The 19277-nt window shown below is 38.2% G+C and overlaps 2 protein-coding genes across 2 annotated transcripts in view; one reads left to right on the forward strand and one right to left on the reverse strand.

Annotated features, from left to right (window-relative positions):
* The window catches only part of LOC126458293 (60S ribosomal protein L30), a 6860-nt gene extending 3343 nt beyond the window's left edge, over positions 1-3517 (reverse strand). The window contains exons 1-2 of the mRNA XM_050095233.1: positions 3333-3517; positions 3102-3247 (exon numbers count right to left, since the gene is read on the reverse strand). Of these exons, the coding sequence (XP_049951190.1) occupies positions 3102-3247; positions 3333-3353 (167 nt within the window). The 5' untranslated portion in view covers positions 3354-3517. The remainder of the gene's footprint in view (positions 1-3101; positions 3248-3332) is intronic.
* A 234-nt stretch (positions 3518-3751) lies between these two features.
* The window catches only part of LOC126458292 (YTH domain-containing family protein 3), a 47160-nt gene continuing 31634 nt past the window's right edge, over positions 3752-19277 (forward strand). Inside the window, exons 1-4 of the mRNA XM_050095232.1 lie at positions 3752-3982; positions 4120-4144; positions 5272-5342; positions 6957-8735. Of these exons, the coding sequence (XP_049951189.1) occupies positions 3959-3982; positions 4120-4144; positions 5272-5342; positions 6957-8735 (1899 nt within the window). The 5' untranslated portion in view covers positions 3752-3958. The remainder of the gene's footprint in view (positions 3983-4119; positions 4145-5271; positions 5343-6956; positions 8736-19277) is intronic.

Raw genomic sequence — 19277 nt, forward strand, 5'->3', positions numbered from 1 at the left:
GAAGTGAGAGACTACCTGTGTCTCTAATGATTTTTACTTGTATTGTGAGGCATATATAGCTATAACTGATCTTTTCATTAACAGTGACTGGTGCCTGAAAGCTTTTGCTCTCAAGGCATTCTGTTTTCCATAGATACATACAATGCTAAATATTAACGATGTGTTACATAACTTTCAAAATGGTACATCAAAAACAAAGCTTTAAGCATAACAACTAATAAAGCCAGTAACAGTATCACAGCTGTACAGCTTATTACAGTGGCAGCATAGACATGCAACAGGTGTCTTGCTTAGTACACAATATCCATTTGGTCACAAAAAGTTCTTTGAACAGCAACAATAAGTTCCGCATCATGAAGGAAAACATCAGAAAAATGTCCAGTCATTTTAAAACAAGTTGCAATGCTAATGAGAAACACCATGAGATCCACGTTCTGTTGAAAAAACTTTTATATAGTTAATTCAGGAAACTTGAACTCCTTAGGACAGTACATTTCATATAATGCAGTGCCTACTGGAGCAAAAGGATTGCATCTGTAACCTGTTTAACAAAAAAAAATGGTTCAAATGGCTCTGAGCACTATGGGACTTAACATCTGTGGTCATCAGTCCCCTAGAACTTAGAACTACTTAAACCTAACTAACCTAAGGACATCACACACATCCATGCCCGAGGCAGGATTCGAACCTGCGACCGTAGCAGTCGCACGGTTCCGGACTGAGTGCCTTAACCGCGAGACCACCGCGGCCGGCACCTGTTTAACATATTTTCAGTCAGGTGTTCAGAACTCACAGCTGACAAAAGGTGAATTTTGAACAAATGGTTAAGTGTACTGGAGCCTTTGGAATGGATAAGTCTCAACCTGAAACTATACCTCCCTTTCGAAAGCTGTAATCAGACAGCTGATCCCAACCATATACAAAGGAAAGTGGGCTACCATGATAGCACAAAGAGTTACAGCAACATCTGCACAACTAACAACATCACTAATATTAATAGAGACAGTGTATGAAGTTGCTGCCTTGCTTGATCTACTCGTTCACCTGCTAATGAGACTAGCCACAAGAACCATTTTGAACAAAATGGCAGTAGCTCAAAATGGGCTTCTTTTGATGAAGTTTCCAATAAAACTCCAATGAAAGCGGCCATGATATTTTCAACCTATAGGGTCCCAGTGAGAAAATATTTTCTAGACCAGAATTACTTAGAAACAAAGTAAACTAAAAGAGCACTTTATTAATACATTCATTTCTAAACAAAAATTGACTGCACTATGGTAACAGGAAGGAAAGACTCATTCTGATTAACAGTTTGATTTCTTCAACTGGTAAACGGATGTAAGTAGTTTCTGGGTATACAGTGAAATCCCTATTTTATGTTTTCGAGCAGTCCAGATTTGAATAATGCAAAATTGATGTATGCAGAATCGAGAACAATGTTAAAAAAACCCAAATACAAGCACAAACACTTAATTGACATTTATGGTTAAAAGACTGCAACTGCCCCCCCCCCCCCCCCAATACTTTGTATAAAATCTAAGTGAATGAAATTACATGTACACTACATGTTTGCACAATAACTTTTGGTAATGAATTTCACCAGATATGAAAAAATCATAGATGTGTAACAGCAAGTAAAAAGTCACAAAAAACTGAAATTGGTATCTGGGTACAAGGTAATCGAGCTACTTTCTGATATGCTACAACCACAAATTATATGTTCAAAACAAGGATTTTTGGAGACCATCCTTTGTGCTCACCAACAAAAAAGCAAAAGCCAATGAAAGTGTTGAATTAAACCAAAAGCATCACACCAGCTGCATAGTTAATCTGTAAGCATAAATGCCGACACCTGCTTAATGGCTAACTCTAACTTTGTTACCACTGCTGTTAATGTTTAAATGCTTTTCTCATTAGTCGCATTTCATATGCTTGCCGCCTTAACGTGTTTTTTAGGCTTGAGGGAAAGACGAGAAAAATGGATTTACTTCCACAGTTGACATTACGAGCTTGTAAGGAGTCAACTCAGTGAATTTCTGTACACTGTGTAGAATGCAAATTTGAAAGACAGTTCTGGTACTACAGTTTCGTTTTATGCCCTCGGTCACTGCTTCCAATCTTTACAATCCACAGTGTGTGCTGCAAAGTACGTATGTGCGTAGTATATGTACTCATGACAGATTTAACACAGAAGTCTTTACTGGCTACTGGGCGACTTAACAAGTTGTCAGCCAATAACAGTTCACTAGCCAGGAAAGTGCAATGTTTCGACAATTATGACCAAGCATATTCTTCGAGACTCAGTGTTTGAATTTAAAAGGCTGATTATTGATATTCTTTCTGAATACAGTGCATCAGAATTACAAGCAAAGAGATGAGACAATCACATGTGGCACAAGGAAATATGGCGACTGTGCTCCTTCGTCGCTTATTAGCTTAATTTTGCGTTGACTTGTTTTTCCATTAGCCCTACAACCTAGCAGTAGTTTTATCACAATTGTGTGGTTAAGCTAAATGTTACAATTTGTGCTGGCAACACAGATCACGCGTTATGTCAGCATTTCCTCTGTTTAATTACGGAAACATTTGAACTTAAAATACAAATAAACCCTAGCTCTTTCATGTCTGACACTTTCCACAGTATAGCCCCTGTTCATCTCAAATGTAGAATAAATCTGATTAATCGTGACAACAAAGAGCGACAAAAAATTGCAAATTACATTTCATACACAAAGATTGCCGAATGTTGAACAGGAAAAATCATCGGGGATTAAGGAAGTACGTCCTCAACGTTATACTTTATTCCTTCTTCATAAACCTGAGGGTAGAACATACAGAGCAACATTTACAACTTAACTTCGCGAACTACGCTGTATAACTAATGAGATGCGGTTCCCACTATTGCCTAATGCACGTTTGGGCGAAAATTATATTTTGCGCCTGCCCTAGGACCGGTATGTTTATATCCGCGCCATATTGAAAAGTATAAGGGGGGGGGGGGGGATCAAATACATAACTTCTAGCGCACTTTAGGCATCAGAGTTCGCTAAGTCAGTTAATAGAAAGGCATTCGTATATATAATTGTTATAATTTCACTTACCGTAATGGTGGTGTATTGTTTGCAATTATTACCAACTTCGCCTTTCCCTGCCTCAGGGATTTCAGAGTTTGCTTCAGGCCAAGAACATATTTTCCCGACTTCATGACAAGAGCCAGGCGGGAGTTTATGCTCTCCATTGCCTTTTTCTAAAATACGTAAGACATATTAAAAATTTACAATCTGGAATAAGACACATGTTTACACATGATACCACGTGTTAAAGAAATTTACCTGTTTCTTTTGCGCAACCATTGTGGCCGGTAGAAGAACGACTTTTTAAGTGCGAAATAGAAACTGTCTCTTCTGGAAAAACACAACCTCGATGCAATAAATAACTCCCTTATTCCTTCCACTGCACTGCGTCCACGTATTTCTCAACCTACACCATACCTCAAAAGACCACTTCAATGAACTTCAGAAATCAAAGAGCCTCATGGTATAGACTGCAAAGATATTACACTAAACAAAAAAGGGAAAAATAATTTAATAGAGGATGTTAATTTTGAGAATAAAAGCTACGATGAGAAAAGTGAACACGTGTATCAATAGTTCTCCAGAAATATTTTCAAAAAAATGAAAATCAAAATTGGTGGAAATCCGAAGTGGATGACACCTATCTGGAACATATGACGTACTCAAATCTATATGCGCATGCGCACTTGCCCAACTTTTCGGAGTTAGGATCAGCCGCCATTGTTTCTTAATGAAGTGATTTGTGTGTGGAGTTTTGTATTATTTTAGGAAGTTGTTTGTATATTTTGTGCCAGAAAGACTTTTGACTAATTATCCCTTGTCGATTGACAGTTTTATTTTAAAGACTTTGCATCATTTAAAGAACAGAGTGCAGAAATTAGGTGATGTCAGCAGGCGTGTCAGATCAGGTAAAGGAAGAATTGCTATCCTAGGGCGTAGTAAATTGAGATGCAGTCTTTGAAAAGAGAATAAAGAGTGCGATAACTGTGCTGTAATTAATGCTTGTGTCCTCTTTCGTATGTTACCTGGACGTGAACCTGCGCAGCGGATGAAAGGACAAGGGAATCAAGGTAATACGAACAACTTGTCTTTTTTGCCTATTGTCATATGACATCCCATTGCTACACAATTCCTAGATCGAAGAGAGGTACAGACTTTGTTAACACAGTGTTAACATTTGTTCTGATAGTCTGTTGGGAAAAGTAGGCTTGCATATGAATGTTGTTATGTCGTGTCGCCTCGTAAGCAGTTCAGTAAGAAGTGACGTGCAGTCTTGAGTGTTACTGGTCTACCAGTATTCATCTGTATCCAAGTGTCACTAATCTTAAACGTAAAAATTTTGACGTGTGTTGGCCTATATAAATTTTTAGTAGGTATTATGTAAGTTTGAAGAAAACAGATATGATCTTAATGACACTAAGGGTGACATAAATTGTATGTCGATTGACTTTCCAGTTTGAGATTGTGGTAAACAGGAACTACTCAATGTAAATTGGAGCCCATGGCTAGTTTTTCGTTAAGTCAGTATTTGTGATTATTTAGGTAATCAGATTTGTTGTTCCCATGATAGATACAGTTTACAAATTAATATGGCACAGGGAATAGGTAGATTTTGATTGCGATTGTTTTGCAAACTCTGTACACTTTATTGCAGAAAACGGTTATGCATAATGAATGAGTCATTCAGCATGAGTGTGTTGTTTAGTCTGTCACAGTAGTTTGCTAATTTCGAAAGATTTTGTAAACGTGCAAGCATCTCTAAGCCTGAAGTAAAAGTGTAAACAACGGTATGTTGTGTGAAATAATTATTGATATTTGCGAGTATTATTGTATATACTATGATCATCATAAAGTTTGATAAACATGCTGTAATGTAAGTTCAGTGCCATACACAGGGAAATGTAATATCTTCTTCTAAATGGTTTGCATTTTGTAGAGGTGAAATGATGAAAGAAGTTGCTTACTCTGATGTCAGTAGTAATTTTCATAATTTTGTGTACATATCTGGAAATCAAGCTGCACTATGTGATGGTAGGTGATGTTACATTGACAAACAAACAACCAAGATGACAATTAGATTAGATTACAATGATTGCACTAATCTGGGACCATGAAGACTACTCTTAGGGCTGTCACTTTTCTCTACTTTATAATTTTGTTCACTGTTAATCTAAATACTTTTATTTTTTATTTTCAGTGTCAAATGGCCCAAAGGACCACGTGAATGAACATGAAGATTTTGATTCATGGCGAACCCAGCATCATCAGGTAACTTTTCCCATCCTTTAAGTGCTATTGTATGATCTAGCCTGCTTTTTAGATTTACTCAAATTTTGTTGTAAACAACATTATAATTTATTGCATCCTTGTGTTGGTGAAGGCTGCCCATGTATGTTATTGACAATCCCAATAAGGATCAAATTTTGAAGTATTAAAGACTGTATATAATTTTTATTTATTTATGTTTTGTGCTAATACCATTTGGGTACAACAGTGTGTAGGACATGTCAGATACAAAAATAATATATGCATATATAAAGTGTATACAAATTAGGATCAGATTAGTTAATGACAGGGCAAATGGTTGCCCATTTCCTTTTCAGTTTATAAAGCTTCACACATGGAATTTTAACTCCTTAAAGTGTAGTCTGAGGGAAGGAAGAGTGAAGAGAGATTTAAAATATGTTGCTGGCAGTTTATAGTCAATGTAATTGTGATCCGAAGGTAATAGGGCCCACAGGTTTTAACCCATATTTGAGTATTTGTGAAGCATTAACCTTCAATATTGTTGTTTCATCTGTGTGCAACCACTCATTTTCATTGTGTTAAATTTGATATGCATGGTTTGAAATGAAGTGATGCACTTGTAAACAGATTATTATAGTAATTTATACAAGGGCCCATGTCAGCACTGTGGCACAAATGTGAAAACATGTACTTAAAAGTAGTTTAAGATAATTAACGTCCTGACATAGTCTGAAATGTAGTTTAGTTGTAGGCCTAGACATGACTTTATATAAACTACCCACTTCTTTAATGAAGTCTCTTATAGGGCAGATTGAAAGTTATAAGTAGTGAATAAATGTATGTGTGTGTGTGTGTGTGTGTGTGTGTGTGTGTGTGTGTGTGTGTGTGAAAATTATTTTGTATGTGTTCTTAGCTGGCAAACCAGTGAGTTCTGAAAATTTATAATAAATTTCCATGAATTTTGAGCACAAATTTTGAAAGCACCTACAAATCTATGGAAATTATCCTTCATATTTATTTTATTTTTTTAATTTTTTTCAGCTATATTGACTGTGCTAGCTGTGAGATGAACATATGTTGTTATTGATGGTATTTTGTAATGGACTACGTTTAGGTTGTTTGTATAGCTTATTGCAACTATTGTCACACGGAAAAATGTTTTGGGCCATCATTCCTGATTATGGCAATTGTAATCGCTAGAGTTGAGCATTTTGAAGTACCTGCTGGCAAGGAACCATTTTTTTCTTTTCAATGATTTTGGTATTTTTATGCACCATATTCATAGCTTTTATTTTTCCACAGAATGCTAACTTCTTTGTTCAGCTCCTGTTAATACCGTGTATGTTTCTAGATTGCCTGGTAAGTGTTAATAGTTAAGTGCAGAATGTTATTCCCCCACTGAACTCAAATGCCCATTTCAAATTTTCTAGGTTCAGTGTACTGTGGAAACACATGTACAGTTCTATGCAATTTATGACAGAAGAATCCTCTCTCTGGCCGCTAATTGATTATTTTAAATATATATTACCAGTATTAGTTAAATGCAATTGGTAAAGACACTATTTGTCTCTCTTATTTTATTTTATTGTAATTAATGTGTCTTCATTCTAGAGGAATACTTAATTTCTGTTTCAGGGTTACAACACCCCAATTTCAACTTCAATGGCATCGGACCCATACAACATGTCAAATTACTATGGAACATCGTTTCCATACCAAGCATTTGGAGTTGGGGATGGCACTTGGTCAAATGGAGGTGATCCCATGACTTTTTTGGGTGGTTATGGTGGACAGATGGGCCATGATTCGTACAGTATGGATGGCATGTTTGGTGGCGGCGGAGGTGGGTTTGGAACAGCCTTCGGGCAGCCTGCTGCAGCCGCAGCAGCTGCTGCCGCAGGGTTCAATTACTTTCATGGGAATGGAGACTTTTCAACGTGGGGCAGCTCTGCTGCACCCATTTCCCGCAAACCCCATTATGATGATTATTACAGGGGTGGAGACGGCATGTACACAGCACCTGGAGTTGGTGGATCTGATGTAAAAGCTGTGGAACAGGGAATGCAAGGTCTAGGACTTTCAGATACTGGTAGTGGCAGTGGAAAAGTTTCTGATGGCAAGGACTTAAAACAGCAGAGCCCGTCTGATAAAAGTGGTAGTGTAGATATGGGAATGGGAGGAATGGTGACAGTACAGCAGAGTGTAGCACCAGCGCCCACAGTACAACCGAAGAAGATGACCTGGGCATCAATTGCAGGGCAGCCAGCCAAGCCTCAACCACAAGTTTCTTCAGGAGGAATGAAAAAGAAAGGCCCTGGTATGCCTCCACCACCAATGGTTCCAGGAAAGCATAACATGGACATCGGGACGTGGGAAGGGAAGAATGGTGGCAGCAGTAGTGCATTAGCTGGTGGACCCAAACAGCCAGTTGCACCTCCTCCTACTGTGCGTTCAACATGGGGAGGACCAGTGCGAGGTGGAGGGCCTAGGGGGACTGCTGGTGGACCACCAGGAGCTGGTGTTGGCAGCTATCCTCCAACAGCTGGAGGACCACCACATCACCATCCTGGCCATCATCCTGGTCAGGTTGCCGTCTTGCCAGGACCTCACCATCCCCACCATCCTCATCATCCACAGCCCGGTACTGGGGCTGCTCCTCCACCCCATCACATTCAGCAGCAGCCTCCACCAAACCAACATCCTGGAGCTCTGGTGCCAGCGAATCCACTGCCATCGCATCCAGTGCTGGATGAACTGAGGATCAAAAACAACTACAACCCTCCAGATTTTGATCTCTCAGCCAAAGGAGCCCGTTTCTTTGTGATAAAATCATATTCAGAAGATGATATCCATCGTTCTATCAAGTACGAGATTTGGTGTTCTACTGAACATGGAAATAAGCGTCTAGACCAAGCATTTCGTGAACGTGAGGCAAAAGGTGGTGGACCAGTTTTTCTATTCTTCTCTGTCAATGGTTCTGGACATTTCTGTGGTATGGCACAGATGGTGTCACCTGTAGACTACAATTCTTCTAGCTCAGTGTGGTCTCAGGACAAGTGGAAGGGGCAGTTCCGTGTAAGGTGGATTTATGTGAAGGATGTGCCGAATGCTCAGCTGCGCCACATCAGACTGGAAAATAATGATAACAAATCTGTGACAAACTCGAGGGATACACAAGAAGTACCGTTTGAGAAAGGAAGGCATGTGTTGCGAATACTGCACAGTTTTCGCCATACTACGTCTATCTTTGATGACTTTGTGCATTATGAAAAACGGCAAGAGGAGGAGGATAACCGCAAAGTTGTGGCACAAGCAGCAGCTCAGGCTGCAGCTAATGCAGGAGAGAAGCAACAGGGACCTCCGCACAGCAGTGGGCCACAAGATCGTAGCAGTGGATTGCCACAGCAGCAGAAGGTAAATATGTAACATAGTTTTCAGCACTACGGATAATTTCATATCTGTGTGTGTGTGTGTGTGTGTGTGTGAGAGAGAGAGAGAGAGAGAGAGAGAGAGAGAGAGAGAGAGAGAGAGAGAAATGGTAACTGGAATATGTTTGTAGCATTCTCAGTAGTCACTGCAGTTCTGTTTATGCACTAACGATGGATAAGTTTTATAATTTTGTCTCTTATGTCAGTTGCGACCCAAATGCATTTTGAGATGTGTTCAGCAACTATTGTGTTCTCAACACTAGTAAATTAATGCAAAGTAGGAAGTAGTGGAGGATATGGTACAACCTCTCAACTATCAGAGTGACAGTATCAACAAGCTGTTGTTCATATGTGCTATGTAACCACTGTGACATCATCTAATTGCACATTCTAAAGTATTGAGACTCCAGCAGGAATTATGGGGCTTTGGGCTGAATGATCCCGTGTTTGAAGTTTTTAAATATATTGAAAACGGTGATAAATATCTGACCTCAAAGGAAAACTAAGGATGTCAATGGGGATACTAAAACCACAGAATATAAAAAGTATACAAAATTGTTACTGGCGTGGGACAATTACTGGCTACGCGACCTGGTATCAAACTATTGCCTTCCAACATTTCTGGATGTGCCATTGGACAGCCAGGCTGTTACCTAACAGTCAAACTAGACCTTCATAAAAAGAAAATGTCAGTGATGACGTTGCTGGTGGAAGCTGTCTGGCGGTATCATGGACTCACTCCACCCGGAAAATAAAATGTTATGGCTACCAGTATAGCACACGGTGCTGTAATTCAGTCATCTGTTTGCTACCTGCATACTTGAATAACTATCCCAATAACTACATTTTGGATAACATGGTGTGGTATGCTCCTAACACAGTGTGAGGCAGTCAATATTGCCACTGTAATAAGCCTATACAAAACAATGTAATAGAATGAAGCAAAGTGAAAGACTGCTGTTTGGGTAGAACAGTAAAACCATCCATGTGGATTTATCCCAAGCAGCAGTGTTGTTATAATTGTTATATTTTCTTATGCATTGTAATTTGTGCTACAAAAAAAGATTAACAAATGATCATTGCTTCTGCTCCTGATTCTGACTTGAATACCCATTCCAAAGTCCTTACGTAATAAACACAAGCCTAGTTGACACCACTGAATTCAAAGATTTTGCTCTTTTTCTTTCTTTCTTTATGCAGCAACACTATGAAAACTCTACATTTATTTTGAGCTATAATGTATTTTGTGTTGCTGAAAAACAAAATACTTCTCTCTTCGAAATGGATCCATCTGAGTTCCTTAGATATGCTACTCCTGAAATATCTTATACACTAGAGTCTTGCTAATCCAGCCATTCCCGGCACATATGGGTGCCAGATTATTGAGTGTCTGAAATTTATTTTATCATTTATTTTGTTTATTTATTTTAAAACACGGGGGATATAGTGAAATGTACTTTATTAAACCGAAGGATACAATTTTAAAACATAGAGGATATACTTCATTAAATACAAAAATACATTAATTTTCTAAGAAAACTTAGTCCTCGAGTATACAATATACTGTACATAATTGTACTGTCATACCACCCCTATGAAACATTTCCCTAATTTTTAACTATCACAATGATGATACGCGACAGTGACACGCTTTATCGTGCATCCGCTTTACGAGCATTACATCGGTACTGCATCTATCTGGTTGTTGCGTAATGTACTCCAGGAAGACCTCGGCAGCTTCAGCACTAGCAGTGTGAGAAATCTTCATACACTCTCCTCCTGTGTCCTCTTCATCACTTTCATGTTTACTTTCTTGCATGCTTTTGATTATTTCTTCATCTGTTGAAGTTAGGTCCATGTTACAGTTTTCCTCATTCAGCTACTTAGTATCATCATCATCATCAGTTTTTTCTGCCCCTGGAAGGTTGTGGAACGTGTCAGTGTACAAGGTAATTGATAATTCAGAATTGACTGGCTCATCTCTGTCACTTACTACTGGATTCAACTCAGCATCAATGGATGACCACAATTTTTTCAGCTCTTTGTTATCATAGCGCTCTCCACTTTGTCCCATGCTTTGGTTGCTTGGAAAATAACATCACATATGTTGATTGCTTTCCATGCCTTCAGCATAGCCTTGATAGTAGTTTTCACTTTTTGTCGGGCAAGGAGACAAAAAGTGAATGTCGATAATGACAATAACAAACAAACAAATTCCCTGGTTCATATGCAGAATTATGGCTGTCACATTGGGTTGGAGAAAGAGTGCTTGTATACCATCTGACTTCAGAGAAATTTCTTAAGGATGACTGGGAGCATTGTCAGTTATAAGGATAGCTTTCAGTGGAAGCTTCTTTAGCTCTTTTCTCACTGCTGGTACAAACATTTCTTGGAACCACCGAGAGAATATTTGTCTATCCATCCACGCTATCTTCTGAGCGCAATATTGCACTGGTAGAATGTTTGTCACTCTGTTGAAAACAGTGTGGATGTTGGGATTTTCCAATCACCATAAGTAGTAGTTTATGACTCCCATTTGAATTACAACACGGCATTAATGGTACGCGCTGTTTCTGTTGCTTGTAACCACAAGCTTCCTTCTCATTGTTGGCAGCTAATGTTTTTGAAGGAAGCATCTTGTAAAAGAGTCCTATTTTATCAGCAGTATACAAGGTATCAGCAGTTAAATCGTCTTCCTCTATTATCTTCCGTATCTTGCTTACAAACTCATCAGAATCCTTATCGTTAGCTGAGCAACTTTTCCCAGTGACTGTCAGCTGCCAAACGCCATATCGTTTTTTCCAATTTGATAGCCAACCTTCTCTCACTGCAAAGAAGTTACTACTGCGAAGTTGTTTGTTAAATGCAGCTGCTTTTTCCTTTATAATCGGGCCACTGGCAGGAATTCCTTTACTGCGTTGTTGTATGAACCATCTGTAAACAACTATGTCCAGTTCTTCACTCTCACTCAGTCGCATAACCTTCAGTTTTCCCACCTCACTATCCGTTTGTGTTGAGTACTGTCGAATAACATCATCTTTCTTTTTGATGTCATAAATAGTTGCTCGTCCAGCATTGAACTCGGCAGCAATTTTGAGTTTATGCCTGAGGTCTAGCATGTCGTGTTTCCTTTTAGAAGACATGACTCCGAACTGTAAATTTCAAATACAGTATATAAAGCATTGTTTAACTAAGCATTGTTGCACACGATAATTCATTGTGCACATTTTTGGATGTGCGCCGGACTACTGAGAGGCCAGATTAGCGAGAGTCTAGTGTAGTATCACATTAACTGTTAGGTCTCATTATGAATATGAATGAAATTTGTAGACCTTTCTCTTGTGTATTTAATCAGTGGGAAAAGCATGGGGCTCATTCATTTGTCAAACACAGTGTTTGTCCAAAAGCTTTCTTTACAGTCGATATTTTGATGAGAAACTATAGTTGTCTGTGTAAGTTGATCCTTGACAGTTGCAGTGGAATGGACACGGCAGCTTCACGCACCTACCTCAGCCGATAATGTATCACGATATTGTAAATGTGTCTATGGCAGCATCTCAGTGTTCTCGCAGCTCTGTGAACAGCTATTGTTTTTTTCTTGCAGCCATTTGGTTTTGCAGTTGAAAGATGGAAGCAGTGCTGTGAGCTGTCGGGGAGCTTGTTAGGTTGTTTCGACTGTAGCTTCAGAATTCCATTGTCACTGATACAGTCTAATGCTATGGCAGTTTTGTAAAGAGTCTTTGCTCACCTTTATGCCTCTTGACAAAAACAGTTATGGTTCCTTGCATTGTATTGACTTGCGGCTTGAATTGTATTGACTTGCAGCTAGAATTGTTAACATATTTGCCATACTCCTCTCAGTACTGCCTTAATCATATAATCTTCTAGGGCAGTGCAGCCAAGCTCGTAACTGTATTCACTCTACAGGAATATATTTTCCATTGTTGGAATATATAGTTAGAATATTATATAAAATTGATAACCAAACCTTCTGAATTTAGCTTTGGATTCTTATGCATTCCATTGCGTATACTGACGAATGGTATTTGTGTTTAATGGTAAGAGCAGATTTGAAATCAACTGTGACATTCTTGACCAAAATAATAATAGGAGATACAATTTCCATAGAGGCTGTGCCCTAGTCTAGGGTTCTGATAGGAGTTTGAGTGTAGCACAGTAGCCTTCAACTGGTTTCTAGCAGACATAGGACAGGATTTTTTAAATTCCGTGTATTTAAAAACAAAGTCAGAGTTTTCCTCATTAGTCAGTGGTATAATTTATCAGAATTTTCACTATCAGTAATGTTTATATTACACAGGTTTTAACTTTTCCAGAGGCATACACCACCCATGGTGTGTTCTGAAATCAGTAAGTTACAGATGGGCTTAGTATGAAATAGGAGATAACAATGGCATCTGAATAATAAAGAGCAATGTTAGTGACATTGTCAAAGCAGGTGTCATTTGCTAATACTAAGGCTACTGTTTAAGTTTTTATAAAATGATGCAATAAAAACTTGTTTTTTGTGCCTCCAAACATTAGTCTTTAAAATTTATACACACTTTTTCAAGTGTTCAAACCAGTCCGGGAAACTTTCTTCATTGTAGTTGTTGGTGCCTCAAAAACATGACGGCTTGCAATAAAAAAAATTTTCTACATGCTATTCAGCATTAACTTTTTTAAGCAGCTGTCTTGACATACACTAGTATGGTGCAAGCAAAAAGAAGGGGGGTGGTGGGAGGCAGCCTATAATTTTCTTGAAAGTGTTTTGCGCTTGTTTGCTTCAATTCATATTAGAGGCAGTTTGTTTGTTACAATATTGCATATGGGTTTTGCATTCTTTTCATCAAATTTTGTTTACATTTCCTTACACCAATCGACATAAACTTGTTTTAGAGCTTTGGTCAAATAGTATAGAACAGACTTTTTCTCAGCTAAAGTACCTGTATGTACTGCAGAGATATGCTTAAGGGTGTCTCTGTCAGAGAGTAATTAATGTGCCAGTTGCCTGCTGCCGTGGTCCACAGCACTGACCTTTCTTCAGAATAACAGCAGTTTTTGGTCAACATTAACAAAATTCATCATTGATAGAAGCAATAAAGTAAACAGTCTTTTCTGAAAGTGAAGTGACTAATAAAGGTTGAATGAAGCAATTTAAGGCGTTGTTGTCAAGGTAGACCTTCACGAAAATTGTAAATTACCCTCACTGTAAACAGACCACTTACTCCATGGCTTGAGCTATCATTGTTTTAACACTAACAAATTTTAAAACAATACTAATGTTAAAAGTCAAAAGTGCCATGTGCTAATATTTTGTAAAAAATTAAAAGACTACGCATGTATACCTAAAATCTTGATTTGTAATACGTTAAACAAAGTAATGTGCTGCTAGGGCTAGGAAGTCCATTAATTAACAATGTGATTAAGTTAGCACTGTTCATAATTGTTAATATATTTTATAGAAGGTGTCTGCAGAGTATGTATTTGCCTGTTAGTGTGTGACTTACACTCCTTCCATGTATCTGAAGGCTCTCCTTCAAGGTGAAATTGGCAAAACTGAAAGTTGCGATTCAACCCATCGACTTTGACCTGTGACATCATCAAGATGGCAGATGCCACTATTTCAAGCATATACAATGCAACCACCACGATACCACTTGTTACACACATGAACAAACATAAATAATTATCCAGAATGAAATTTTCACTCTGCAGCAGTGTGTGCTGATATGAAATGAGGTACTGGCGGGAGTAAAGCTGTGAGGACGGGTCGTGAGTCATGCTTGGACAGCTCAGTCAGTAGAGTACTTGCCCGCAAAAGGCAAAGGTCTGGAGTTCGAGTCTCGGTCCTGCACATAGTTTTAATCTGCCAGGAAGTTTCATAAATAATAATATTTAACTTGAACAATGTAATTGAACTAATGGGACAACTGTGGGAATTAGGGGATTTAGATCAGGTCAAACTAAATATATGGTAGTAAGAATAACAACATGATTTCAAAACCAATATTAATCCAAATATGAAGCACAAAAAATTCTCAACATTAAACATGATAAAGTGCAGAAACCAAAATCATTGGTATCATAAATTTCACTTGATCTATCTAGCTCAATCGAATCCCTTAATACCAAGAAACCCACACACAACTTGAAAACCCAGTACCACTAATTTCACTTGACCTTTGTAGTTCATATGAAGTTCTCAATATGAACCCACACACAACTCCAAAACCCACTACTGCAAATTTCTATTGACCTATATGGCAGCTAAAACAAAGCCCGCAGTTCCAAAACCCAACATACTCAAATAGCCAAATCTGCTACCCAAGCCGTCGCTTACCCTATCTGTCTCGAAAGAAGTCCACAGTACAAGAAGCAATACCCATTCACAATATTGAAAACTTAACCTAAAAAATAATTGTAAACCAATATCTGTGATACCTACCAACCAAACTCCTGTGCAGTTTTCAGACACTAGCGGTAAAAACCCTACAATTCATGAAAACCGGCATGAAAGGATGGTGGTACAACCTCACATACGTCCTTCCAGATTAGGGTTTTTCAGGATTTCCCTAAATTGCTTGAGGCAAATGCTAGTCAGTCCAAATAACTGTAAGAACTTGATTGTAGACAACATCTCACAGCCTATTGCAACAAGCCATGACCAACTCATAAATTTCTGTCTCTTATTCATGACTAACAGAAAAAAGAAAAATAGAATTAAATCTCCGACCATAAGAAACATGGCACTAATAATTCCAGATACAAACACAAATCTATCAGTGACAATTCACAAAATCAAAGTAACTTCTAGAAATCGGCACAAACTCTTCCAGTAACAATCTGATGCACACAACTTACAGTGTCAAATGGCTTATTAACGCATCTAACAACAAACTTTAAAATGTAAACATTCAGTGCAAGAGAGTGCCACCAAATGCTATGACATGACATCTGCAAACATGACCAGACTCAAAAATGCCATGCCACCATTACGTTGCAACATAACACAGTTAGTGTCACGGATCAAAGTAGACGTGCAGAATAACATCTTTCAGTTGATGCGTGAGATTTATGGAATACAATGTGGGAATGAATGAATTTACTGAAAACAATCAGACAGGCTGTTAATCACATGTAAACCTATATATTAGAACTTCACTGAGAAATAAGATTTGTAGACATTGTGAAAGTTACCATGAATGCAGACAATAGAAGGATGAATCCGCAAATAGTAAATTAATAAAAAAGCTATTTAAAACGTTTGGTGCTCTGTATGTTAGTCTCAGTATATTTCAGTTAAGTCGTTATTCTAGAGCACATCAATTATGGTGGCAGTTTTTCTACTTTTGGATAACATTACTAACGTTTCCCCTTGCTCCCTCCCTCTTCATTTTTCATGAAATTTTGTTCTCATTTTGCCTGTGTTTGTGTTCCATAAATTTGTTCATCAGTTTAAAATCATCTTGTTTCCTTGTTTTGATGTGCAGTAACTGGAAGATTAGGTAATTTGTTTATGGCACAGTGTAAATTAATTCTGTTGCTTCTCTTGTGTTGTTTGTTGTAAGATGTGTTTCTCATATCTATGTAATTTGTTTATACCACATTGTAAATTAGTTATATTTCTTCTCTTATGGTCTATTGTGTATTGTAAGATGTGTTTCTCATATCTAGACAGGTCAGCAAATCTTAGATCATCACACAGTATAAATTTTCTTTATTTCTTGTTATGTTGTATGTATTTCTTATCATAAAAGAGCGCATGCTATGATGGTGGCTTTTTCATTGTGCGTTGCAGTTCATAACTGTTTGCACAGAGAATGATGAAAGGTGAACACGATGAATTGTAAATTGTACGATTAGACAAGATGACAGAACCAGTGAGAAAATGATGTTCAATAAATATTGTCAAAATGTAGAAGACATGAAATTACGTGGTAGCATGACAGAATATATTATGCAGAATGCTGTTGTATAAAACAGATTATTCTCTTAATTTTAAACTTTACACTCGGGTGCTTGCCTAACCACCACCATGTTAATTGGGAAATTCTGAAAATACCCCACAAAATTTTTGAAACAATTGTTGGGCTGCACTACAGATGCAGCCCATCATATCATTCAGTTTTTCTTCTGTCACATTTTTTGGGTTTGCCAACTCACAGCTAAACTAAATTTGATTGGAGTATGAAACAGCATCCCAAGAAATCATGTCATATTTCAAGAAACAGGAAATAAAGTGCAAAACCCAGTAAACAATGTTATAATGAGTAAAAGCAAGATCAGTTATTGTTGGTTTCATGCTTTGCATGTTGAAAATAAAAGTAATAATTTCATATATTCCACCAAATCAAATCAGTAGATTCAGCCATTCTCACTGGCTGTTGGACATTGTCACCTGATTGGCTGTGGCCAATAATGGCACGTAGCAGAACAACCACTGACACCATAAGTTCACTTAGCCTGTTGTATGGTTCCAGTTCTGCTTTGTTAACATATTGTGCTAGTTAATATTGATTCTGATCTGTGTCACATTTTGATTGAATCAAATGAAGAATTTTTTTTCCGTTTTTCTTTTGTGTGACTTATGCAGTGTATTCTTTCATGATACAACTGGCACATTAGAAGTGTAGGCTAGATCACAGTGTTCATTTGTTAAATGTTAATGTTAGCCAACAGTATGTGTATGAATGCTTCAATCTGTATTTTATTCACTTTAATGTTTAAAATTGGTATAACTCATTATCTAGCTTCCAATAAATATACATCAGGAATCAGTTTTTTACTTCCCTTATCAAAAGGAAAAACGCTCTCAAAGTGTGTGTGTGTGTGTGTGTGTGTATGTGTGTGTGTGTGTGTTTGTGTGTGTGTGTGTTTGTGAGAGAGAGGGGGGGGGGGGGAGATTTCTGACTAGTATTTACTTTCAGGATGACAATGTTTGTTATTGCCGATACCTATACAGGGTGATGCATGACAAGTCACCTGTTTTGTTTCATGAGTAACACATTTGTTGTTGACAAGATTTGTAATTTATTGATGTAGAAGTAAAGAATACAACTTGGAAATACAACGTAATGAATCACTTGTTCAATATGATTGCCGTTTTGGTTTACAACTTCTTCAAGTGGCACATGTGCATTTGTAATGACTCTTCAGCACAAATCTTCTGGAATGGTGTGGCATAACTCCACAGTGACGGCCCTAAGTTGCACTGCATTTTCTGGTTTTCTGTGGTATGCCTTTTCTTTAAGGAACTCCCAAAGGAAGAAGTCACATGGGTTAACATCTGGCCGGTGGGGGGGAGGGGGGGGGGGGTCACATTCCTCCTCCTGCATAACGTTCTGCAAATCTGTTTGACAATCCCCTAAGGCAAAGTCTTTCATGTAGGAAATCAAGCACAACATTGGCACTATGGGGGGTGCTCCATCCTGCATGAACAATTGTCTCGGCAATGGAAGGCGTGAGGCCACGAATTGAGGAAAAAACTGGTTTTGCAGCATGTGTAAAGAGCGTTCACCAGTTGCTATAGCATCGAAAAAGAATGGACTGATGATTCCACAGCTTGACATCGCGACCGACACGCACCCTTTCTCCCCGTAGGTCTCTTTCATGTGGATTATTTGCAGAGCTTCTCGTGCCCAGAATTGAATGATCTGTTTGTTCACAGCCCCTTTTATGTAAAAATAAGCTTTGTCAGAAAACCATGGGTTGTTTAGCACTGCCTCTTGAAATCAATTATTCAAAATGACAGTCATAATCGCATTATTTATTTTGCCGCCAACTGGTTTCAACCCGCAATGGGGTCATCTTCAGGGCAATTTACACTTAGTAAGTAATCATGTACGTAATCTACAAGCAAATAGTCAAATTTACGTAAATAAACAGATTTTTATACCCATTTGGTCGCTTGCTGGAGTCGTCACCCTGCCTGTGCACGGTTGGTAACTATGCATGGTTGGTTCTCTGCTTGAGCTTAAATAACTGCCAACAACACATGGTCAGACGGTAACGCCCTCCACGGTGACCAATGGTTACATGCTTAAGCGAGAAATCGTAAATTTTAAAGTTTGTTCAAGTTATAAAATAAAACATAATAAATAATAATTATAACTAATTAAATCTCTAGAAATTTACAATTATTTAAAATTCAGGTAACTGTTGTCCCATTCATCTTTCACGTCATTTGTGGATAGAGTAGAGCCCTCTATCCTTTGTGGTAGGGACGCCGTTGCCATGGGCGATAGTATATATCAAGCAACCCCTAGCCTGTGTGGTTGGGACGCTGTCGTCATGGTAGCCACTTCGTGTAAGTCGTCTGCATCTTTGCATGGCATTTGTTGTTATGGTAACGGCATACCATAATGATTCTTCCTCCATGTTGTCAATCCATTTGGTCTTCTGCTGCAGCGGCGTCTTTGCACAGCATACGTTATCGTCGTGTGTTCTGGCTGCTATCAATAAAAGTTGTTCCTAGTAATTAGTAAAAAACTTTAAAATCAGTTTATTCGCTGTTATAAAATTAACATAT

Source organism: Schistocerca serialis, chromosome 2, assembly GCF_023864345.2.
Source record: "Schistocerca serialis cubense isolate TAMUIC-IGC-003099 chromosome 2, iqSchSeri2.2, whole genome shotgun sequence".
NCBI classification, from domain to species: domain Eukaryota; kingdom Metazoa; phylum Arthropoda; class Insecta; order Orthoptera; family Acrididae; genus Schistocerca; species Schistocerca serialis.